Source organism: Scomber japonicus, chromosome 6 (genome assembly GCF_027409825.1).
Source record: "Scomber japonicus isolate fScoJap1 chromosome 6, fScoJap1.pri, whole genome shotgun sequence".
Lineage (NCBI taxonomy): Eukaryota > Metazoa > Chordata > Actinopteri > Scombriformes > Scombridae > Scomber > Scomber japonicus.
The window spans coordinates 32,232,234-32,257,063 of record NC_070583.1 but is presented as its reverse complement, the minus strand read 5'-3'; the positions used below and the strand labels follow the sequence as shown (position 1 = coordinate 32,257,063).

The following is a 24,830-nucleotide window of genomic DNA, read 5'->3' as shown; positions in this document are numbered from 1 at the left end:
GTTGTTCAATTATATTTGCCTTGAATTGGAAGAACTGAAGCTTGTGGTAGGTTTATATACTTTGACAGAAATGATAAAAATCAGTTCAGAAACTAGTAGGATGGATTTAAGGTAATATGTTTATTATATTTTATTTATGAATCCAATACATTATATCAACACCTAATATCATTATGAAATCCCTGAGATGTTTCCTTGTTTAATCAGATGTTGTACTCAAAAGGAAAATGGCACATATATTAAAAGTTCCTTGTGTCAAATTTGTAGATTTTGTAATCTGGGACATTATTTTTTAGGCTTAGAAATACTTTGATTTATACAAAGCAGCCTTATATGTGCCTTTCTGAAATGTGCATACCCATATTTGGTCATTTAATTTTGTTGGCCTACGAAAAAACAAGTAACCTGTATGTCCACATGTGTGTAATGTTAAACAATATAACTTACATAGTTTGCATAGCTTTTAAAATAACTGAATAGAAAAAGAGATAAATGCACTGGAGCCTATTTGTCCCACATTAATCCTCCCTATGTGTGATATTAATGACCAGAGAAAGCAATGATGTATCGCTTCTCTCTTCTCGTTTTTACCATTATGACTAGCTATTGTTATACCTTAATAGGGGGCGATACAATTTATAAAATCCAACATATATTTTAAAAATAGCCTATTTGTGGAAATAATTTACTTTAGTAACATCAAATTATGGGTTTTTCATTTTCCACTCCAGGGTTCATATTCATATTATTACTTTTTTGGAGTAAAAGTTCTTGACTGGCTGACTGACACTTCACCTGTGATCAATACTGTCACATATCCATCCACTGACCTTTCAGCGCCTCCTCGTGCCTGACCTCCTCGGCCGTGCGCCCCTCGTGCTCACCGGTAGCGGGGATACAGAGCTCGGTACCTCTCGGGAACCGGCTGCAATTGAACATTTCCGGCCACGGGAACCCAAACGCGCTCATCACGGGCACGCAGCCGTCCCTCACGGCTTCACACAAACTCCTGCAGGGGCTTACCGGCCCGCTGAGCTCCGGTAAACACACCGGGGCAAACAACGAGCACAGGAACTTCTTAGTGTCCCGGTGGCACAGTTTGGAGATGAGTGGGAGCCAGGCCGCCGACTGCTGCTGGGCCTCCTTCAGCGTATCATGGCCGAGCAAGTTGGGCACGCGCATTTGCCTGTAGCCGATCCCGTGGCACAGAGACAAGGTGCTCGGGATGGGTTTACACACCGAGCGCACCGAGGAGCTGAATCCAAGAGACGGGGGCCCCATCTGGACCGGAGCCACTGCCTCAGACGCACGAGACACTCCAAAAAGCAAAAATAAAACCAACTCAAACATTGTCATTTTTTGGTGTGTGTGTGTGAGAGTGTGAGAGTGTGTGAGCGCGCGCGTGTGAGTGTGTGTGTCCTCCCAACAGGAACAAAGTGAAGTCCTCAGAGTTGCAGCTCTTCTGTCTGAACTTGCCTCTGTGGCTCGCGGAGGGGTAAACAAAGAGGTGTGGAGGAAACAGGGGGGTAAATGAGAGGGCAGGCGCCTCCCAGTCATCATCCCCACCCCATCAATCAGACTAACTGCTCCCACACCGACGCTGTCTGAAGCTCGAGACACATATAGCTAGTCTACGGCAGGGGTGTCAAACATGCGGCCCGTGGGTCAGAACCGGCCCGCCAAGGCGTCCAATCCGGTCCACTTTTCTTCCTGTCTTTTTTTCCCCCTTCCTATACCCTCGTGTCATCTGTCCTTCTTTCCTTCCTCCCTTTCTTACCTCTTTCCTTCTTTGTTTCCTTCCATCCTACCTTCCTTCCTTCCTTCCACCTTTCCTTCATTTTCTTGTCCTTTCTTCCTTTCCTTTCCTTCCTTCCTTCCTTCCTTGCTTCTTTGCTTTCTTGTCTTCTTTCCTTCTGTTTCCTTCCCTCCATTCTTCCTTCCTTCCATCTTTCCTTCATCTTCTTTTCCTTTCTTGCTTTCCTTCCTTCTTTTCCTTTCCTTTCCTTTCCTTCCTTCCTTCCTTGCTTTCTTGTCTTCTTTTCCTTTCTTCCTTTCCTTCCTAATACCTTTTCCTTCCGTCCTTCCTTCCTTTTGTCTTTCCTTCCTATACCCTCCTGTCACCTGTCCTTCTTTCCTTCCTCCCTTTCTTACTTCTTTCCTTCTTTCTTTCCTTCCATCCTTCCTTCCACCTTTCCTTCATTTTCTTTTCCTTTCTTCCTTTCCTTCCTTCCTTCCTTCCTTTCCTTTCCTTTCCTTTCCTTTCCTTTCCTTTCCTTCCTTCCATCCTTCCTTCCTTCCACCTTTCCTTCATCTAGTGGATGAGCTCTGCGTCCTGAGCCACAGCCGCCCCCCTACTGTAGTATCCTGATTTAGAATAAGCATGAAGAAATACCTTTTAACCTTTGACCCCGTCTGTTTTGACTGTTCCTTCTTTCCTTCCTTCCTTCCTTCCTTCCCTCCTTCCTTCCTTCCCTCCCTCCTACCTTCCTTCCTCCTTCTCTCCCTCCTTCCCTCTCTCCTACCTCCCTCCTTCCTCCCTTCCTTCTGTCCTTCTTTCCTTCCTTCTGTCCTTCTTTCCTTCCTTCTTTTCCTTCCTCCCTTTCTTCTGTCCTTCTTTCCTTCCCTCCATTCTTCCTTCCTTCCATCTTTCCTTCATCTTCTTTTCCTTTCTTGCTTTCCTTCCTTCTTTTCCTTTCCTTTCCTTTCCTTCCTTCCTTCCTTGCTTTCTTGTCTTCTTTTCCTTTCTTCCTTTCCTTCCTAATACCTTTTCCTTCCGTCCTTCCTTCCTTTTGTCTTTCCTTCCTATACCCTCCTGTCACCTGTCCTTCTTTCCTTCCTCCCTTTCTTACTTCTTTCCTTCTTTCTTTCCTTCCATCCTTCCTTCCACCTTTCCTTCATTTTCTTTTCCTTTCTTCCTTTCCTTCCTTCCTTCCTTCCTTTCCTTTCCTTTCCTTTCCTTTCCTTTCCTTTCCTTCCTTCCATCCTTCCTTCCTTCCACCTTTCCTTCATCTAGTGGATGAGCTCTGCGTCCTGAGCCACAGCCGCCCCCCTACTGTAGTATCCTGATTTAGAATAAGCATGAAGAAATACCTTTTAACCTTTGACCCCGTCTGTTTTGACTGTTCCTTCTTTCCTTCCTTCCTTCCTTCCTTCCCTCCTTCCTTCCTTCCCTCCCTCCTACCTTCCTTCCTCCTTCTCTCCCTCCTTCCCTCTCTCCTACCTCCCTCCTTCCTCCCTTCCTTCTGTCCTTCTTTCCTTCCTTCTGTCCTTCTTTCCTTCCTTCTTTTCCTTCCTCCCTTTCTTCTGTCCTTCTTTCCTCCCTCCCTCCTTCCTTCCTTCTGTCCTTTTTTCCTTCCTTCTGTCCTTTCCTCCTTCCCTTCTTCCTTCCTCCCTTCCTTTCTCCCTTCCTTCTGTCCTTTTTTCCTCCCTCCCTCCCTCCCTCCTTCCTTCCTTCCTTCCTTGCTTCCTTTCCTTCCTTCCTTTCTTCTGTCCTTCTTTCCTCCCTCCGTTCTTCCTTCCTCCCTCCTCCTTCCTTCTGTCATTCTTTCCTTCCTTCCTTTCCTTCCCTCTCTCCCTCCTTCCCTCCTTCCTTCCTTCCTTGCTTCCTTTCCTTCCTCCCTTTCTTCTGTCCTTCTTTCCTCCCTCCGTTCTTCCTTCCTCCCTCCTCCTTCCTTCTGTCATTCTTTCCTTCCTTCCTTTCCTTCCCTCTCTCCCTCCTTCCCTCCTTCCTTCCTTCCTTCCTTCCTTGCTTCCTTTCCTTCCTCCCTTTCTTCTGTCCTTCTTTCCTCCCTCCGTTCTTCCTTCCTCCCTCCTCCTTCCTTCTGTCATTCTTTCCTTCCTTCCTTTCCTTCCCTCTCTCCCTCCTTCCCTCCTTCCTTCCTTCCTTGCTTCCTTTCCTTCCTCCCTTTCTTCTGTCCTTCTTTCCTCCCTCCGTTCTTCCTTCCTCCCTCCTCCTTCCTTCTGTCATTCTTTCCTTCCTTCCTTTCCTTCCCTCTCTCCCTCCTTCCCTCCTTCCTTACTTCCTTCCTTCCTTGCTTCCTTTCCTTCCTCCCTTTCTTCTGTCCTTCTTTCCTCCCTCCGTTCTTCCTTCCTCCCTCCTCCTTCCTTCTGTCATTCTTTCCTTCCTTCCTTTCCTTCCCTCTCTCCCTCCTTCCTTCCTTCCCTCCCTCCCTTCTACCTTCCTTCCTCCCTCCTTTCCTTCTTTCCTCCCTCCCTTCTACCTTCCTTCCTTCCTCCTTTCCTCCTTCCCTCCTTCCTTCCTTCCCTCCCTCCCTTCTACCTTCCTTCCTCCCTCCTTTCCTCCTTTCCTCCCCCCCTTCTACCTTCCTTCCTTCCTCCTTTCCTCCCTCCCTTCTACCTTCCTTCCTCCCTTCCTAACGTCCTTCCTTGACTGGAGGACAACAGGAGGGTTAAAGCAGAACTTGTCAGGGGTTTATCTTTGAGAAACACAGACTCTGAGCTCTCGGGGCTAAGAGTGATATTACTTATTATTACTGTTTACTGGAAATAATGTCCTATGTGTTAATCAAGAGCAAAAAGTGACTCTTATTAAGCTGGATTTCAGTTTCGATCCCCCACAGTCAGAAGGGAGCTGATAACATGATGATGGCGGTTGTTTTTTAAAGCCAGCAGATGGCGTCATATGTGTTTTACAACATTTTGGTTTAATTATGACCAAGTTAATTAACATTAACATTCATGTTCTATTAATGCATTCAATAAGCTAAACTTCTTCCCCGGAGCTGTCTGTGCTTCCTCGTCTCACAGGTAATCTGGGCCTGGAGACGTCCAGATGACAGATTCCAGTCCCAGACCTTCTAGCTTCATTGTTGACCTTCATTGTGCTTCTCTCCTCTATCCTTCCTTTCTCTCCTCTCTACCCCAACCGGTCGAGGCAGATGTTCTCCCACTCTGAGTCCGGTTCTGCCTGAGGTTACTTCCTGTTAAAAGGGAACCTGCTCTATGTGTAAAATGCCTTGAGATGACTTTGTTGTGATTTGGCGCTATACAAATAAAGATTGATTGATTGATGTAGTTTCAGGGCTGGAGACCTATAGGGCCACATTTCTAGGACACAAGTTTATGCAAAACTGCTGCTACCTTCTGTATAATTATTTATGCTAATTAGGAGAAGTTTCTAATAGACTATGTCGCCTTGACTGGTGCTTTCTAATACTGTTACAAATCACTGTTAAAATAGTAAATGTGTTTTATGGTTAGGCAATGCTGGAGTTAAAATCCGGTGAAGTTAATGGGAAATGGGAAGTGAGCTAAGTCTATTTTTCCCCAGTGTGCTAGTGGCAATGTCACAAAACTAGAGTCCTTCCCTCCCTCCCTCCTTCCCTCCCTCCTTCCCTCCCTCCCTCCTGCCTTCTTTCCTCCCTCCCTCCTCCCTTCCTAACATCCTTCCTTGACTCCAGGACAACAGGACGGTTAAAGCAGAACTCTGAGCTCTCGGGGCTAAGAGTGATATTACTTATTATTACTGTTTACTGGAAATAATGTCCTATGTGTTAATCAAGACCAAAAAGTGACTCTTATCAAGCTGGATTTCAGTTTCAATCCCCCACAGCCAGAAGAAACTGCAGCCTCCTTAGTTGTTGTTGTTGTTGCTGTACTCCTCCACATCATGCCTACCTGCCTACCTGCGTAATTAGACCTGCTCAACCATGTCCATGTGTCTGTGTCTGGTCGCGTAATGCAGTGTTTGCATTTGACAGTCTGTGAGGTCAAGATTATCTTATCTCTCTATCTCTATTTCAGACAGTGTTGTGAAATGTTGCCAAGCAACCGGAAATAAACTGATTTTTTAATGTGTGTTAACAGCGTGTGTTCGTGTGCTTCTCTGTCATCAGCCGTTGTTGTCAGAGACCCTTTCATCTTTTCACAGGGAGGTTACTCATGTATCTTAGCAAGCCTCGTCCTGTTCTCGTCTCCTCCTGGACAAAAAAAAAAAAAACGACTCATCTCTTCAAACTGTTTTTTTTTTGAGAGAGTCGCTATAAAGCAGGCACATAAAAATTCTTAATGACTCGTCTCACATCCTTCATTCTGAACATGAGTTATTACCTTCAGGGAGACGTTTCAGAGCACACAAGCATAAAACTAATCCCTCATCATCTCTCTTCTTAAATCAGTCCCTTAACCTTTGTGTCGTCCTCGTCTGTTTTGACTGTTCCTTCTTTCCTCCTCCCTTTCTTTCCTTCCTGTTTCCTCCCTTCCTTCTTTCCTTCCTCTATCCACCTTTCTTCCTTCCTTCTGTCTTTCCTTCCTCCCTTCCTTCCTTCGTTCCTTCCTTCCTCTTTTCCTTTCTCTCTCCCTCCTTCCTTCCTTCTTTCCTTTCCTCTCTTCCTTCCTTTCCTTCCTCCCTCCTTTCCTTCTTTCTTTCCTTTCCTCTCTTCCTTTCTTTCCTTCCTCCCTCCTTTCCTTTCCTTTCCTTTCCTCCATCCTTTCCTTCTTTCTTCCTCTCTTCCATACTTCCTAATAATAATAATAATAATAATAATAATGATAATGCATTTTATTTCTATTTCTATTGTCGCCTTTCAAAGAACTTAAGGACTCCTTACAAGGCACATATAACACAACAGTACATCAAACAATATAAATCAGGTGACATTTAATGCAAAGATAAAGAATAAATATAAACGTGACTACAAAGTGCATTAGTACAATAAATAAACAAGAATGTGATTACAGAGAGAATCATGTTTTTCTTTCATTCCTTCATTTGTCTGTGACTGGTGCATGTCTTTTAATTTTGTCTGATAATATTTGATAAACTCAAATTTCAAAAACGAACTCTCCCGTGTCACGTGAGGAGGGCCACCGCTGCCTCCTCGTGATAGCGGAAGTGAAGCTCGCTCGCTGTTGTTGCACCACCGGAGCGGAGCAGCTGTCATGTGATACCCTGACCGAGGAGCTGCTGCTGTTCTCAGTGGCTTCCTACCTCCTTTTTTTACATGAAGCTTAGATAGAAAACAACCACAACAAAGACCAGAGGAGTAGTCGCACGCGCTCTGGAGACACTGCTGGGTTTTACTGGACACACTCAGGGGGAGCTGGGGTTGTTTTAATTTGCCCCCCTCGCTCGGACGCTGCCATGGGTTGCTGTTACAGCAGCGAAAACGAGACCACAGAGCAGGTAAAGTTAGCACTGCTATCTGGCTAAAAAAACTATCCTGACAAATACTGCTTCTGTCTTTTATTATAACAACCGGCACGCGACACAATTCAGCGTGTAGATGACGTTTAATGCACGTGCGATGCGTTTAAAGGAGCTGTGTGTATTAGCTTTAATGAAATGGCCTCTGCAGTGGAAGTGTTATGACATTAAACAAGTAGCTTTTTTTTTTTTAGCATGCTAAGTTGAAGCCTGAGGTTGGAGGCCTGCATGGATCTGGACCAGGTTGAGCTGTTTGCATGAAAACAGATAAACTAGTGTTGGAGTTAAATGGAAATGTTTATTAGGAAACTGCACGCGAGGTCGGTAGCAAGGCCAATTTAATCAGTTTATCCCATAAATCAAATTGGTTTAGTTGAAATTGGTACAGTGTGAAACTACTGCTAGTGTAGAGTTAGCATGAAAACAGTCAAGTTGGACTCAAATGGAAATATTAATTTATTTAAAAACCTGCACATTATGGCAATCACTTTAACTAGTAGTAAGGCTAATTTATATTATTTATCCTTAATTCAAATTGGTTTAATTAAAACTGGACAGATCTGAAACTACTGCTAAGTTTCATAACATAACATAACACAACACAACACAGCATAACCAAAAGTGATATTTAAATGTCATGTGACTCAAGATGCCATTTTTTTTAAGTTTAAGGAACAAAGTCTGCTCTTCATTCATGCTCAGTATTTTCCACCTTATATGCATGTTTATCTTTATTATTATTATTATTATTATTATTATTATTATTATTATTATTAGGAGAATGACACATATTAGACTGAGCATGTAACTTATCTGTGGGTCTTATTTAGCAGATAATAATAATAATCAGATAAAATCAATCAAAAGGTTGGCACTCTTTCTGCAGCTGGTTACATTTAATATAAATATATATTTAATATAAGTTAACTTCTTTTGGTTTACAACAACTTTAGCATCAAGACATCACTTTAACTAGCAGCTGGGTCAATTTAAACTGTTTATCCCCAAATTGGTACAGTGTGAAACTACTGCTAAGTGCTAAGTGTGATAACATAAAATATAACATAACCGAAAGTGATTGATATTTAAATGTCATGTGACCTCAAGATGCCAAGTCATATTTAAGTTTAAGGAACAAAGTCTGCTCTTCCTTCATGCTCAGTATTTCCCCCCTTGTAATGATAATAATAATAATAATGATGATAATAAAGATCAATTTAATTTGTATTGCACTCTACCTTTCAACAATCTCAAAGTGCTACAGAGCAGAACATAAAATAATAAAAAAAAGAAAAGAAAAGGTTAAAAGAGAAAAAAAATAAAACAAAAAGAAAAGGTTAAAAGAGAAGATATAAAGGACACCTAGCAAAATGCTTTAGTAAAAAGATAAGTTGTTTTTTTAATGCATTTTCATCTTTAGTATTATTACTATTATTATTATTATTATTATTATTATTATTAGCAGTGGACATAAATACTTAATAATGTCTGTTTCATACCAGAATGACACATATTATTCATTTAATGGGGCAATGGGATAGTGTGCAATAAAACATTAACCCTATATGAAACAAAAAGAGTTGCATTGCACCTTTAAAATCAATTACATAATTCACAGTTGTGCAAAATTGCCATTACAACATTTTAAATACACACATTCACACATCATTAAAACAATTTGACACCCACCTGCCAACTTTTTAGAAATATGCCCCCCCCTCCCCTCCATCCATCAAACACACACACACACACACACACACACACACACACACACACACACACACACACACACACACACACAGATATCTACAAGTTGGCTGTGATAGCATCCAACGTGAAAATGTTTTAAAGTCCGCACATTGATTGATTTATTGCAACATAAGAAAAAGATGATTTACCAAAATGAAGTCCTGAACTCTCCGCCTGTAATTGATCGAGAGGCTACGGAGTTTAACATTTTTTAACTCTCCCCCCCCCCCCCCCCCCCCCCCCCACCCCCCTTTATCTGTGAATCAATCCATGCTGGCGCTCTCTTTCTGCAGCAGGTTAAATTTAATCTAAGTTAACTTCCTCTTTGGTGTCTGTGCGTCATTTGGTAAAACTGTACATTTCTTCATGTGCCAGTTCAGCAGAGTTGGGTGGTTGAGTCACATGTTCATACTTCCCTTAACCCTTTATAGGACACTCATTGAAAGGAAAGGAAAGGGAAGGGTGGAAGGAAGGAAGGAAGGGAAGGAAGGAGGGTGGAAGGAAAGGAAGGAAGGAAGGAAGGAAGGTAGGGGGGAGGAAAGAAAGAGAGAAGGAGGGAGGGAGGAAGGGAAGAAAGAAGGAAGGAAGGAAGGAGAACGGGGGATGGAGGAAGGAGAGAAGGAGGGAGGGAGGAAGAACAGATGGAAGTAAGGAAAGGAAGGAAGGAAAGAAGGAAGGGAGGAGAGAAGGAGGGAGGGAGGAAGGACAGATGGAAAGGAAGGAACGAAGGATGGAGGAAATAAGGAACGAGGGAGGGAGAAAGGAAAAGAGGAAAGGAAGAAGGAAGGAAGGAAGGAAGGATGGATGGATATTTTGGGATATTTACAGAAGTTACCAAATATAATTATTTGCCCAATAAAGGGTTAATGATTTATTGCAAGTTCAACAGAACTGAGCTCAAATCATCAGCGTCTATAAGGAGTGTAGCTGTAAGTGTTACTGTCCCAGTTTTATGGTTTTCATCACATGTTAAATATTAAATGCCGTGCTGCTTGTTGAGTCTGTTTCTGACACCTCCTTCCCTCTTTCTTTCCTCTGTCCTTCTTTCCTTCCTTCCTTCCTTCCTTCCTTCTTTCCTCCCTTCTTTCCTTCCTCCCTCCCTTCCTTCCTTCCTTCTTTCTTTCCTCTGTCCTTCTTTCCTTCTTTCCTCTTTTCCTTTCTCCTTCCTTCCTTCCTTCTTTCCTCCCTCCTTTCCTTCCTTCTTCCTTCCCTCCTTCTCTCTTTCTTTCCTCTGTCCTTCTTTCCTTCTTTCCTCTTTTCCTTTCTCCTTCCTTCCTTCCTTCTTTCCTCCCTCCTTTCCTTCCTTCTTCCTTCCCTCCTTCTCTCTTTCTTCCCTCACTCCCTCCCTTCCTTCCTTCCCTCCTTCTCTCTTTCTTCCCTCACTCCTTTCCTTCCTTCCTCCCTCCTTCCTTCTTCCTTCCTCCCTCCCTTTCTTCCTTCCTTCCTACTTTGCTTCCTCCCTCCTTTCCTTCCTTCTTCCCTCCCTTCTTCTTCCTTACTGATATTTAAAAATTAATATCACTAAGGTTTTTTTTTCTGTGCCACTCAAAAGCTGTTTTGGTATCACTTCCTTACTTCCTTTTTATATTGTCATAAATCTTTCCTAGGACCCTGAACGGAAGCCGCTGATCCCTCCGAACCCTGTCAGCAAACCTCCAAATGGGACAGACTGGATCACGACCACGGTCCCGTCCGCGCGGACAGATGAACAGGCCCTCCTTACGTCCATCCTCACTAAGACAGCACAGTAAGAAACGCCGTCATGCAGACACACATGAGCCAGAGTCTTCAAACAGTTCATGATGATGATGATGATGATGACGATGATGACGATGATGATGATGATGATGATAAATCTATAATTCATTACGGAGCCTCAATAAACCCACTTTGTCTCTGTTGTTCTGCAGGAACATCATCGATGTCTCAGCAGCTGACTCCGTCATGATGGAGCAACATGAATACATGGACAAAGCTCGGCAATACAGGTGTGTTGGTCTGTGTGTGTGTGTGTGTCCGTGTTTAAAGGAGTGTCTGCTTTTAAAATGAGTCAAATGTGTCTCGTGTCATATGTCACTCATGTGAAGACGGTTATAATTCACTTGCTGGATCATAAATATAAACTGTAAAGATAGCGTGACTTGTTAGGGCCGTATAATAAAGATGTTGAACTTATAGCTTTACACTTCTGTCTTCTTTATGGAGCTTTTAAATTATACTCGGCTCGACTCGACCTCTTTCCATTACTTCATAGTACCTCCTTAACGTGGGCGGGGTCGTCATAGCACGGCTGCACGAGGTGTCAAACTCATTTTCATTCAAGGGCCACATACTGACCAATTTGATCTGATGTGGGCCGGATTATTAAAAAGATGGAGGGAAGAAGGAAGAAAGGAAGGAAATAAGAAGGGAAGGAAGGAAAGACAGGCAAAAGGAAGGAGGGAAGGAAGGACCCAAGAAAGAAAGGTAGGAAGGATAGAATGAAGGAAGGAAGGACAGATGGAAGAAAGGAAGGAAATAAGAAGGGAAAGAAGGAAAGACAGGCAAAAGGAGGGAGGGAAGAAAGGTAGGAAGAACAGAAGGAATGAAGGAAGGACGGAAGGAAGGAAGGACAATTGGAAGGACAGATGGAAGGAAGAAAGGAAGGAAGGAAGGACAGTTGGAAGGAAGAACAGAAGGAATGAAGGAAGGACAGAAGGAAGAAAGGAAGGAAGGAAGGACAGATGGAAGGAAGAACAGAAGGAAGGAAAGAAGGACAGATGGAAGGAAGGACAGAATAAAGAAAGAAAGGAAGGAAGGAAGGACAGAAGAAAGAAAGAAAGGATGGAAGGAAGGAAAAGAGCACAGGAAGGAAAGTGGGCCGGATTTCACCCCTCGGCGGGCCGTTTCTGGCCCACGGGCCGCATGTTTGACACCCCTGGTGTACTTGCTGCTCGGTCTCTGTCTTTTTGTCACACACAAAGCAAGAGAAGAGAGCCGAATCTCTGTATCCCTAATGGAAAAGCAAAAAAACGACAAGTCAAGTTGAGTAGTGGTAGAAAAGGGCCATTAAGTCTGTGAGAGCTGAATCGCTGTAACGCTGTTGCCGGTATTTAAAAAAAATGTAGGGCTTTGATTCTTGTATTGGAGGTCACATGACTCTTTTGACCAATCAGCGGCCGGCAGTCTGTTGACGTCACATTTTAGAATCGGCTCGGCTCGCTTGGAACCAGGCGGGGAGCTCCGGTCCTCTGAAAAGAAGCCAACGCAGAAGTAACTTAGAGCTGCATTCTATCAAAAGGCCACCAGGGGGCGACCGTCTCTATACAAGTCAATGGAGAATTCACCAACTTCTCACTTGATTTCTAACCTCAGTAAACGTTTTCAAAATGTGTTTATGGTCTCAATCGCTAGTTTAAAGCCTTCTTCAATGCAGTATGATGTTCATTTGGGACATTTTGGCCTCCCTGATTTTATATTTGATGATAAAGCAGGGTATGCATTAGGGCGTGGCTACGTCCTGATTGACAGGTTGATTGACCAATGTCCTCGAGATCCAGCCCTCGCAACCATAGCAACCTCCCCGCTCCGCCCATGACCCCGCCTCATGCCCATATAAGTAGAATCCGTGTTTTTATTTTTCCCAGCATGCACCTCAAATTTTCAAGATGGCGCTGCCTAGATTCGAAACTATTGGCTTCCGAGCAGCAGTCCACATACCAATGGGTGACGTCACGGATGTTACGTCCATTTCTTTTATACAGTCTGTGGTTGGAACCTCTCCAGAGCAGATATTATAAAAAAAATACCAGGTATCACGTCCTATCCCTAGTGGAAAAGCAAAAAAAAAAGAAAAAGAGTTGAGTCAAGTAGTGCTAGAACTGTATAATGGGAAAGCCCCATTAGTCTGTGTTGTCTGGCTGTGTCTCACTAATTTAGATTTAGAGATGTTAAAAAAATGAGTCAACTACTGTATATGTATGTTGGTTGTGAAGAGTTTGGGCTTAAATATAGATGGGGCGAATGAAACTGTGATCAATGTGTGAAATTTCTACACTAACCAAACGGCTGCAGAAAGTAACGGAGGAAGTGATCCAACCAAAAAGTTACAACAGTGCCTTTCCTCATAACGTTCATCTTAAAGTCTCAGATGCAGTGACCCCTAGTGGCAGACAGATGAGGTGATGAGTCCCAAACAGAGTGCTTTAACCCTCCGGTTGTCCTCAGGTCAAGGCAGGAGGGAGGAAGTAAGGAAGCAAGGAATGTATTTAGGAGAGAAGGAAGGAAGGAAGGAAGGAAAGAAAGGAGAAAGGAAGGGAGAAGGAAGGGAGGAAAGGAAAGGAGGAAGGAAGGAAAAGGAGTAAGGAGGGAGGGAGGGAGGAAGGGAGGAAGGAAGGAAGGAAGGAAGGAAGGAAGGAAGGAGGAGGAGGGAGCAAAGAAAGGGGTGGAGGGGAAGAAGGAAGGACAGGAGGAAGGAAGGAAAGGAGTAAGGAGGAAAAGAGAAAGGAAGTAAGGAGAGAAGGAAGGAAGGAAGGAACTTGGGAGAGAAGGAAGGGAGGAAGGAAGGAGGAGGAGGCAGCAAAGAAAGAGGGGAGGAGGGGAAGAAGGAAGGACAAATTAAGGAAGGAAGGAAGGAAGGCAGGCAGGGAGGAGGGAGAAGAGAGGGAAGGAAGGAAGGAAGGGAAGGAGTAAGGAGGGAGGAAGGAAGGAAACAAGGGGGTGAAGGGGAAGAAGGAAGGAAGGATGGAACAGTCAAATGAGACGGGATCAATTTGACCCGGGAGGACGTGGACACAAACGTTAAACTTTAAACTGCAGCCTAAATAACCTTCTGTTCTGTCTTTTTTTTATTTCCCTCTTTCTTGTCGTTCAGTACGAAGCTGGCCGTGCTGAGTAACAGTCTGCCCCAGAAGAAAGCCCTGGCGCTCCCCTCCCTCACCAGCCAGCCCCACCAAGTGCTCGCCAGCGACCTGGTGCCATACTCAGATGTTCAGCAGGTAACCAAACACGAGCACATAGTCCAGATACGCTGGCATGTGTTTTACAGCCGCCGCATTATCGTCAGCCTGTTGGCATGGAGACGCTGTTGGACAGTGGACAGCGTGTGTAGTATTTCAGTCTGTGTGTGTGTGTGTGTGTGTGTGTGTGTGTGTGTGAGGGGGGGTGGGGGGAGTTGGGGGTGGGGAGGGGGGGTGGAGGGGGTAAATGAGTGGCTTAAAATAGATTTCTGTTGTTACTGCTTTCATTTGCACTCTGTCCTTTTAATGATTTTTATTTTTTAATTTTTTTTTTATTAGATTTTCCAGTACATACGTCAATAGTTAAATAAATAAATAATCTTGTTGAGAGGTCATATATAAGTTTATGTTAAGAGAGACAACAAGTTTACCCTAAAAGCCAGAACGGCTTCTTTAAACGGACCTGTTGATGATAATGTAAATAAAAAAATAAAAAAGTAAAAAATAAAAAAGTATATATAATAAATAAATAAATTAAAATAAGAAATAGTAATAATAACAATAATTAAAATAAAGTTAAAAAAAAGTATATATAATAAATAAAAAAAAATAGTAATAGTAACAATAATTAAAATAAATAAAAAATAAAAAAGTATATATAATAAATTAATTAATTAAAATTAAAAATTAGTAATAGTAACAATAATTAAAAAAGTATATAATACATTTAAAAAAAATTAAATTAAAAAATAGTAATAGTAACAATAATTAAAATAAATAAAAAATAAAGTGTATATATAATAAATAAAATTAAAAAAAATAGTAATAGTAACAATAATTAAAATAAATAAAAATATAAAAAAATACAATAATAAATAAATAAATAAAAATAAAATGAAATAAAAAAATAGTAATAGTAACAATAATTAAAAAAAAAATAGAATGAGCAGTTCCTTTTAATGATTTTAAAGCAAATCATTATTTTATGCTGCAATCTTATATTTAATGCTCTATTCTAGCATTTTATTTCTCTCTTTCTATTTTTCTGTACTTTGATTTATTATTAGTGTGTGTGTGTGTGTGTGTGTGTGTGTGGGAGGGGTTAATTATATGTTTTAATGTTTCTCACATTGCATATTTTTCTGAGTTGCCATTGTGTATTTAATGCTCTATATAAATAAAACTACCTCACCTTGCTCTTATCCACCTTGTAAAGAGACATTTTAAAGCTCACATATCTTATTTATCTCAGTGAAATTATGCATTTGAGTAATTTCTGCACACTTATCTTCCTCTTTTCTTTTTTTTTTCTCCCCCCCCCCCCCTTCCAGGTGTCCAAGATAGCAGCTTACGCTTACAGTGCAATCTCTCAAATCAAAGTGGATGCTAAAGAAGAACTAGTCGTGCAGTTTGCCATTCCTTGATTCTGCAACTCTGGCCTGCATATTCTTTCTCCCATCCCGCTCTCTCTCTCTCTCTCTCTCTCTCTCCCTCTCTCTCTCTCTCTCTCTCTCTCTAAGTCACTTCTTGCATCCTCACCCTCCAGCCCACTCCTTTATATATATATATAAAAAAAAAAGAAGAAGAGCATTGTGGTCCTTGTGCTTCTTAGCTATATGCCTCTAACTTGCTACTAAAGGCAGAGAGACGATATAGGATTGCACCTCAAGTCCTTTTTACTGTACTTAATGATGGATCAATGAAAAGCAGTCGTCATGGGTAACAGAAGAGACGGGGCCCTCCTCCTCTCTACTTTTAATGCCTGGATCACAGCGTTTGGCGTTTGGACGTTTGGCGTTTGTCTGAACCGGATGTGTGGAGAAAAAAAAACATCATCCATCCTTCTTGATGAGCTCTAATAGATTTTTTTCATTTTGTGAATTTTTGCAGCCTGTTTTTTTTATTTTTTTTATAACCAGGCAAGCAAAAGTTAGCTCCACATCCCCAGACTTGTTATCCAAAGGCATAGAGGGGGGACAGCTTAAGGAGTTTTTTTGGTGCATTCAATACAATCTCCACTATAGGAAGAAGAGAAATGAGTACTGGTAATAATGGAAAATATAATACCAGTACAGCACCACCACAGAGTAATGGCTGAATACATTAGCTACTTACACTATATGGAGATAATGTGCCACAATGCAGAAGAGGAGTTGCACTTTATATGTCTTAAACTCTTAAGCTCTGTTTGTTCTTGGATGGGATGACACTGCTCATTTCTCTCTCTCCAAATGTTTGACTTGCACAATATAAAAAAAGCTGTAAGGGAAAAAAAAAAAAAAAAAATTGGAGCCAAACAGGAAGTAGAATGTGGCAACAAAAAAAAAACCCATTAACCTGGAAACCATTAAAGCACCATGGCTAAAGTATAGTTCATTGACATTTCACAGTAGTAATTTAAAAAAAAAACAACTTGATTTTAGTAATTCATATCAATCTGGTAATATGTAAAATCCAGTGTGTGATTTTTAGTGAGTTAAGTTAAAGGCAAAAAATCAATCATGAGGCTTCAGTGCTGGTAATCTTTTGGTGGGTGAGGATGCAAAAAAAAAAAAAACATGAGTAGTGGGGGTGCAGGCTGGTGGGCCAACTAATATCACTGGAGGAGGGGAGGGGAGGAGGCGGGGAACAGATGGAGATGGAGGCTTTCTTCTTTTTTGGGCACAAGTGCTCGAGTTTACAGACAGTATGGGTGTCCTCTGCAGTTTTCTAGCACTAAAAGACCCAAAAAAAAAAAAAAAAAAAAAGCTTGCAGATTCTTTGATATAAATCTGAGAACTTCATGCCATTAAAAAAAAAAAAAAAGAAGGGTGCAGGTATGAGGAGGGTGCAGGGTGCAGAGGACAGATGACGTGTATTCATGCCTTCTTTGTACAGAATTTTCTGATTGAATATATATATATATAAAAATATATATATATGTAAAGAAAAAAAAAAAAAAAAAAAAACCCCAGATGATGGATTGTATGAAGTTCCTCTTTTTGTAGAGCGTTGACCGGCCAGGATCGGCTCTATATATATAAGATCTTTGTGGTGGTAAGAAATGTTTTTATGAAACACGAGAACACTTTTAAGGCCTCTGCTTTTTGTTAGCTTTTAAAAACGAAAGCTTCTTCTGCTGCAGATTGTAATATGATTGAGTTGTTCATATTAATCAGAAACTAACCATTGTAGCAGTGTGGGAGAGTGTTAACAATCCATAATGTACAAAACAGATAAAATGATCCGAGACCTTTTTTTTTTTTTGTGATTATTTATTTGTGTTTTTTTTTTTTTTTAAATGTATTTTTTTTTTTTTGCTCTTTTTGGAGGAGAGCAAAGAAGACTGTATGCGTGGGCAGCGAGCACGGTGAGCCGCTCTAGAGTCTCTAAAGGGATGATCTGCAAGGCTGTGATTTTTTTGTTTTTTGTCAAACCACGCCATTGATTTGAGCTTTTTTTTTTTTGGGTTCTTGGCATTTTTTGTCTGTTTTGTTTGTTTCTCAGATGTTGTATTACTACCTGAAATATGTTTGTAATATCTTAGGCTAGTACCAAAAAGTTTTAAAACATTTTTTTTTTGGTTGTTTTATTTTTGGTTTAGTTAATTCATTAAAGACTTTCAACATAACGTGTGTGTCTTTAATAAATAAATAAAATGATCTACATGATTATATGAGAGAAATACAAAGTTCAGAGAAGATATGAAACAATATTCAACTATTTACACAAATGTTTCAAGCAGTGATAGAGGATTTATACTTATGGGTCAGCGACAAATAAGAAGATGAACAATTCAAAAATATGTTAAAAATAGTTTTAAAAGCAGCATCAGGTTTGTTAAAATGTACATTTAGTAGTTTTGTTGGTTTTATATCATTAGACATGACATTTACAGTTTTTTTAAAACAAAAATAAGACTGAATGTCAAATGGTGTAACCACAAAGAAATGATAAATATTAAATATTTTATCACCAACAGTGTATTTAACCCTCCTGTTGTCCTCGAGTCAAGGGAGGAAGAAGGAAGGACTGAGGGAAGGATGGAAGGAAAGAAGGAGAGAGAGAGGGAGGGAGGAAGGAAAGAAGGAGAGAGAGAGAAGGAGGGAGGAAGGAAAGAAGGAGAGAGAGAGAAGGAGGGAGGAAGGAAGGAGGGAAGGAAAGAAGTAGGGAGGGAGGAAAGAAGGAAGGAAGGGAGGAGGAAGGAAGGAAGGAAGGAAGGAAGGAAGGAAAAGTCAAAACAGACGGGTTCAATTTGACCCGGGAGGACGACACAAAGGTTAAAACTGTTAATCAGTGACATTTGCCTCCTTATTATTTCATATCAGAATATTATTAAAACCAAATATCTGTTGTTGAATGCAAAAATATGTCGACTTCTTTTGGGACTAAAATAAGAAACAAGATGAAAAATAGAAAAAAGTAGCATAAAAAACACTGATTTCTCCTAAACTATACAAACCACCACTGCATTACATATTGTAGCTGCTGGTTAAACTATGAGTGTCTCTTTGTTGCTTCAGTGACGTCGGTTGTTGCTATGATGCCAAATCTTTGCTAAGACTCGTTCCTGTTGAGTCACAGCGCTGAAGTCCATCATCTTTAACCCAGGGAGAGCAGAAATCACACGATTCCTAAATGCACAAAAAAACATATATTAGTATTCACACCAAGATAACGAAGGAGAGTCTGCAGGATAAATCTGTGAATGTCCTTGATTGACCCAGACTTGAACCCCACTGAACATCTGTGGAAAGAGCTGAAGATATGTGAGCAGCGACGCTCCTCATCTAACCTGACCAAATACAGGTGAGCCAATTAAAACCTGAAGAGTACGGTTTAGAGTCTTTTCTTTCTTCCTTCCTTCCTTCTTTCTTCCTTCCTTCCTTCCTTCCATCTGTCCTTCCTCCCTCCCTCCTTTCCTTCCTCCATTCCTTCCTCCCTCCTTTCCTTCCTTCTTCCCTCCTTTCCTTACTTCTTCCTCCATTCCTTCCTTCTTCCTCCCTTCCTTCTTCCCTCCTTTCCTTCCTTCTTCTCCCTTCCTCCTTCCTTTCCTTCCTTCTTCCCTTCCTCCCTCCCTCCTTTCCTTACTTCTTCCTTGCTCCCTTCCTTCCTTCTTCTCCCTTCCTCCCTCCTTTCCTTCCTTCTTCCTTCCTTTCTTCTTCCTTCCTTCCTTCCTTCCTTCCTTTCTTCCTCCCTCCTTTCCTTCCTTCTTCCTTCCCTCCCTCCCTCCTTTCCTTACTTCTTCCTCCATTCCTTCCTTCCTTCCCTCCCTCCCTCCTTTCCTTACTTCTTCCTCCATTCCTTACTTCTTCCTCCATTCCTTCCTTCCTTCCTCCCTCCCTCCTTTCCTTCCTTCTTCCCTCCTTTCCTTCCCTTCCCTGTAACATAAAATGTGGGGAAATGAAGGAGTGTGAATCCTTTGCAGATGCACTGTATGCATGCACATACATTTTAAATGCACGCACAAACATACAAAAAATAAAATAAAAATAGAGGTTGCATATTAAAGAGATAATGTTTAATTAAAAAGCTGCATTTAATTATAAGTAAATCAGTTTTAACCAGCAGACGATCTTTCTGTATGTGAGTTTGTAACTGAGGTTTCTGCACAGACGAGGAGACGTAATACGAGCTTCGGCTGCATCTGAGCACCTGTTACAATGTTACACCTACATGCTCGCCAAGCACACGTGTGTGTCTCTCACACACACACACACACACATACACACACACACACTGTAATCGCACTCTTCCAGGAATCCATCACTCAGTACGTGTAAGTGTTTGACTGTATTAGGTGCCGACATTACTTCTGCTTGTTTCTGTTCTGTACTCGGCCACCAGCAGCTGTGAGTCTCGCTTTCTCTGTTTGATCACTTTCCAAAACTATAATGGGCGGCCAAGAAATTTAAGTATCTCACTGAAATTGGAAGCTCTTATATTTATTGTCTTATGGCTACGTGCACAAATGCAATCAGTGGACTTCATACAGTATCACTAAGTTTCAGCCTTGCAAAGTGGGAGATCTGTATTTGCAAATGTGTAATAATAATAATACTAATACTAATACTACTGTAATATGTAATTTGTACCACATGATTGTTGTAGCGACTACTTTTCTGAAAGGCCGCTGAGAGACTTATACCCCCTTTCCACCGAGCTGGACCCAGTGCTGGTTTCGGAGCTAGTGCTAGAGCCAGTGCTCAGTTGGTGCTAAACCAAGCACCTCTTGCGAACCTGTTGCATTTCCATGATTCACCAGTGAGAGGCAGCAACATGGCGCAAGGCATCTAGCCTGCCGGAAACGAAGAAGAAGAAGAAGAAGAAGAAGACGACAGCTCTGGCACAAAATGATAAAAATAGTACTTTTAATCAACAAATCTTTAACCCTCTGTAAATGCCACGCTAGTCAGCTAATAAACGTTAACCCCGCTAGCTGGCTAATAAACGTTAGCCCCGCCCCCAGTCCGCTGACGTAATGGCTCCCAGGGAAGGAGGAAGGAAGAAGGAAAGGAGGGAGGAAGGAATGAGGAAGGAAAGGAGGGAGGAAAGAAAGAGAGAACGAGGGAGGAAGGAAGAAGGAAAGGAGGGAGGAAGGAGGGAGGAAGGAAAGAGGAATGAGGGAAAGAGGAAGGAAGGGAGGAAAGAAGGAACAGTCAAAACGGAAGGGGTCAATTTAACGGTAGGACGACACGAGGGTTAAAGGGGAAATCTTGGTTGTAAGTAAGTTGAGAGAAAGTCTTCACCTGTAAGCCTTGTTGGTCTCTATGACGTTTCCATGCAGCGTGATGGTGTGTAGATGCGGAAGCACACGCAGCTTGTCCACCTCCGACAGAATGTAAATGCTGTTGCCATGGAGATATAGCACGCGCAGTTCACGCAGCTCACACAGAACCTGGAACACACACGCGCACGTTGCAGGCGTACTGTGACGTAATTGAATCTCCACAATAACAGAAAAGTCATGTTATTAAGCTAAACAACAGAAGCCATGTAGAGAAAACTCACTTGTTCTATATTTGTGAGATTGTTGAAGGAAAGGTCGAGCCAGGCGAGCTGCGACGGCTCAGACAGGAAGTGGCTAATGGTCCGCTGGAGGTCATGAAGCTCAGAGATGTTGTTGTTATTGAGACGCAAAGAGCGACTGAGGTACTTCTTCTGTGAATTTCTTTTTAAAGGCCGCAGACCAGAGCTTGGCTCCTCTAAACGTGCATCTGAAACAAATATAGAGGGAGAGAATGATGCAGCAAAAGCTTAAAACTGGACTCATTTTTTCATTGTTTTTGGTGCAGTGTGTAACAAGACATGGACAATTAAGGATTCAATGCATTTACATAAATATGACATCGATGTTTTATGGTGAGAATTAACACAATTTATCACAAACTACACATAATCATACTGGCATTGGCTTTCTATTGTGCAACACTCCACCCCTATGATTATTTTAAGGTTGTTGTTTTTTTTGGTCAATCACACAGTTGATTTGAGCTTTTTGCAATGACTACTTGGCATTTGTTTTGTTTTCTTTGTTTCTCAAATGTGTAATACTACCTGAAATATGTTTGTAATATCTTAGACTAGTACCAATCCTTCTCCTCACCTTCAAAGCTCTTAATGGTCAGGCTACATCATATCTCAAAGAGCTTATAGTACCCTATGTTCTCTCCTGTTGAACCATCTTCCCGATTTGCTTAAAACTTTCCTTTTTTCCTAAGTAATAGTTAGGGCTCTTAGAGCTCTTAGCTTATGCTGCTATAGGCTTAGACTGCCGGGGGACTCCTGCACTGAGCTCCTCTCTCCTCCTCTCTCTCTCTCTCTCTATCAATCCGTCTATATCCATTAACATTCATGTACTATTAATGCATTCAATAAGCTAAACTTCTTCCCCGGAGTTGTCTGTGCTTTCTGGTCTCACAGGTAATCTGGGCCTGTAGATGTCCGGATGACAGATTCCAGTCCCGGACCTTCTAGCTTCATTGTTGATTTTCATTGTGCTTCTCTCCTCTATCCTTCCTTTCTCTCCTCTCAACCCCAACCGGTCGAGGCAGATGTTCTCCCACTCTGAGTCTGGTTCTGAGGTTACTTCCTGTTAAAAGGGAGTTGTTTCTCTCCACTGTTGCTCATGTGGGAATGTTGGGTCTCTTTAAAGTTAAAACCTGAAGAGTTCGGTTTAGAACCTGCTCTATGTGTAAAGTGCCTTGTGATAACTCTGTTGTGATTTGGCGCTATATAATTAAAGATTGATTGATTGATTGATACCAAAAAGTTTTAAAACATTGTTTTTCTTGGTTGTTTTATTGTTAGTTCAGTTAATTCATTAAAGACTTTCAAAATAACTTGTGTGTCTTAATAAAGAAGTACATAGTTCAGAGAAAGATAGTTGATAACTAATTTGCAACAAGATATCCTTAACAATATTTATCACAAACTATACCGAATCACACTGACGTTTCTATAGTGCAACTCTCTCTCCACTCCTATGGTTATTTTAAGTATGCTGCACGGCACTGACATGTGAAACCATGGCAACAAAGGTAACCCAAAAGCCCCTGACAGAGCATGCCATGTGTGTTAATGTTTTGGTGTAAAATATAGGAAATAAATAGAGTATGTATGAGTATGATGTGGGAAGAGAAACCTGAGCAGGATTCAGTGTTTACCTGCCAAACTGTTGATGTATTTAAAGGACAAATCCACCGGAGCTCCGTACATATTTACACCTGAGACAGATGTCATGGTGAATAAAGGTAAGTCAATTAATACAGTGATAACATAGATAGTTAGTTAGATAGATAGATAGATAGATAGGTAGGTAGGTAGGTAGATAGATAGATACACCACCATCACCCACTATGACCCTAATAATAAACAAGAAGTACAGACTATAAAACATACCTTGGTATAAATCCACACAAGTCTGTTAAAACTGCCTTTCTTAAGTTACTGACATCTTAATCACATCACAGTTATCATCCACTTACCCACAGTATATGATCACTTATGTTAGCAATGCTCGACTAATCCCAGGTTGTCTAGGAAACGTGTTGGCTTCACAGTCACCTGAGACAGCAATACAACAAATCGTTGCCAAGGAGACGCACAGGTACATCATGGGAGTTGTAGTTAGACTTTGAAGTGGATCTTAAAATATATCTAAAGAAGGACATAACTCTCAAAGAACATGGTTTATTATTCATGTTCAACAATCCTATTCTTTCCAGCAACAAACAATTTGTCGTTAATTATTTTAGCCAAATTCTACATTCATAAAATAAAATAATTAAAGAACATTAAACATTTATTTTCAAACCCTACTAACCCTTAGACAACCTGTAATATTAAAAAATTAACCAAAACTATTAATTTATGCAAACATTTCAACTTTTTATCAGAATAATTAAACCTCTAGTTTGTGACTGTGTTATCTTATCATTCAATGTTCAACAAAAATGACTTTAATTGTCTTTTTGCTTTATTTTGCTGTTGATGTTATGAGCTCCGTTGTTTTTCTGTTGTTTGTTTGTTCTTTTATATTTTATATTGTTCTGTGTTACAACAAAAATACAATGTTATTGATCAACAATTGAAATAAAAGTAAAAAAACATTACAAACATTAGATAAATTTACAATAAAATTACACATTTGTGCAACATTCATCACCGTTAAACACATTATTAAATAAAGTTAATGAAAACAAGTTCATTTTGTAATTGCTCATTTTGTGTCACATTTTGGAAACTTATATTTTAAACAGTACTTGAAAAAAAAACTAATTTCCTGTTTGTGTTTCAAAATAACAATATTTGTAGTGTTGTACACCTTTTTATTTAGTTAGGAAAATTTCAACATATCAAAAACAACCCTATTATTTAAGTTATTTTAATTGAAATAAAATATTATTTTGAGTCTATAAAATATATAACAAATAAGAAAATTATATCTGTCATTGAATTCTATTCAAAGTGTTTTAATTGAAGATGTCTGTCACTCATACCATTTTTATTTATTTACTTTTTTTAAATTCTTTATTTATATCATTTTATATCTAAATCATTGTATTTTTTTATTTACACTTCCTCCATTAATATTTTACTTATTAACTGGAATGTCTTTTATATTCTCTGTATGTGTTGATGTGTGTTTATGTCCAAAGATTTTTGGGAAAGAAAAAAAAAGATAATGAAAACAAATATTATGTTTGTTCTCTTACCCGGCGTACACCGACATATGGGTGGGCGGAGTCATCACTCATTCAACATTAAACAAGCTTTACCCCTCTCCGGTATTGCCACCAAGACTGTTATCCACACAAATAAAAACATAAAACACCCTCAAATCCAAAAAAACCCGTAATGTAAAACGAGTGCTTCTTTTTATTTAACATTATCATCGCCGACCGTCCCCGCCCCCCACAAACCGAGCACTCCGGTAACTAAAACGAGCGCGACGTTCTAGAGCGTTTCCGAGTTTTTTTTTTTAAACCAATCAGCTTTGCTTGTTTGCAGATGCGTCAGAAACGTGCGCTCTGATTGGCTGGTTCAATCCTCAGCAGCACTATTTGAATTTCGTGTCCTCGTCAAATTGTTTGTTTCGTATCAGAGTTTCATGCACTGCAACGGAGCATATCTCGATTAAAACACTACAGAGGAGGTTATTTTCAAGGTATTGTCTTTTAAGGTGAGTCGCTGCTTATAAATATATTAATTTTAGTAACATTTACGCTGTTTAAAACCAATTAAAGCACTAAATTAACAGCAGAAGTTAGTCAAATATTATACTAATGTTAACCACGCTGATATTTACATTATCAAATTAACACCAACTCTAACTCTACACGCTTTAATCATTTAGTTTAGCTGCTTGTTAGTTGTGGATGGAAATGTTGTAATAATTTGTCAGACAGTTGTTAATGTAAATACAGTGAGCTACGTACTGTACGTAACTTATTAAGACTTAAATTAAAAGTTTTTTTTCTCCTCCAGGTTGAAATCCC

General features: G+C 40.6%; 2 protein-coding genes and 1 pseudogene across 2 annotated transcripts; 1 reads left to right on the top strand and 2 right to left on the bottom strand.

Moving 5' to 3' along the window:
• LOC128360972 (secreted frizzled-related protein 2-like) overlaps window positions 1-1,356 on the bottom strand; it is a 4,308-nt pseudogene extending 2,952 nt beyond the window's left edge.
• Window positions 1,357-6,887: 5,531 nt separating this feature from the next.
• On the top strand, window positions 6,888-15,709 carry lamtor1 (late endosomal/lysosomal adaptor, MAPK and MTOR activator 1). The gene is made up of 5 exons (XM_053321575.1): window positions 6,888-7,144; window positions 10,522-10,661; window positions 10,825-10,902; window positions 13,767-13,890; window positions 15,183-15,709. The coding sequence occupies exons 1-5, from the start codon at window positions 7,103-7,105 to the stop codon at window positions 15,273-15,275; spliced, it is 477 nt and encodes a 158-aa protein (XP_053177550.1). The 5' UTR covers window positions 6,888-7,102; the 3' UTR covers window positions 15,276-15,709.
• A 2,613-nt stretch (window positions 15,710-18,322) lies between these two features.
• lrrc51 (leucine rich repeat containing 51) lies at window positions 18,323-22,548 on the bottom strand. The gene is given in 4 exon segments (XM_053320279.1): window positions 18,323-18,464; window positions 20,580-20,728; window positions 20,842-21,047; window positions 22,497-22,548. Coding segments are annotated over 4 exon segments (549 nt in total).
• Window positions 22,549-24,830: the final 2,282 nt, after the last annotated feature.

Coding starts and splice junctions, on each gene's coding strand:
- lamtor1 (XM_053321575.1), top strand. CDS start 7,103: ATGGGTTGCTGTTACAGCAGCGAAAACGAGACCACAGAGCAG. Junction 7,145..10,521: donor AAAACGAGACCACAGAGCAG/GTAAAGTTAGCA, acceptor AATCTTTCCTAG/GACCCTGAACGGAAGCCGCT. Junction 10,903..13,766: donor GACAAAGCTCGGCAATACAG/GTGTGTTGGTCT, acceptor CTTGTCGTTCAG/TACGAAGCTGGCCGTGCTGA.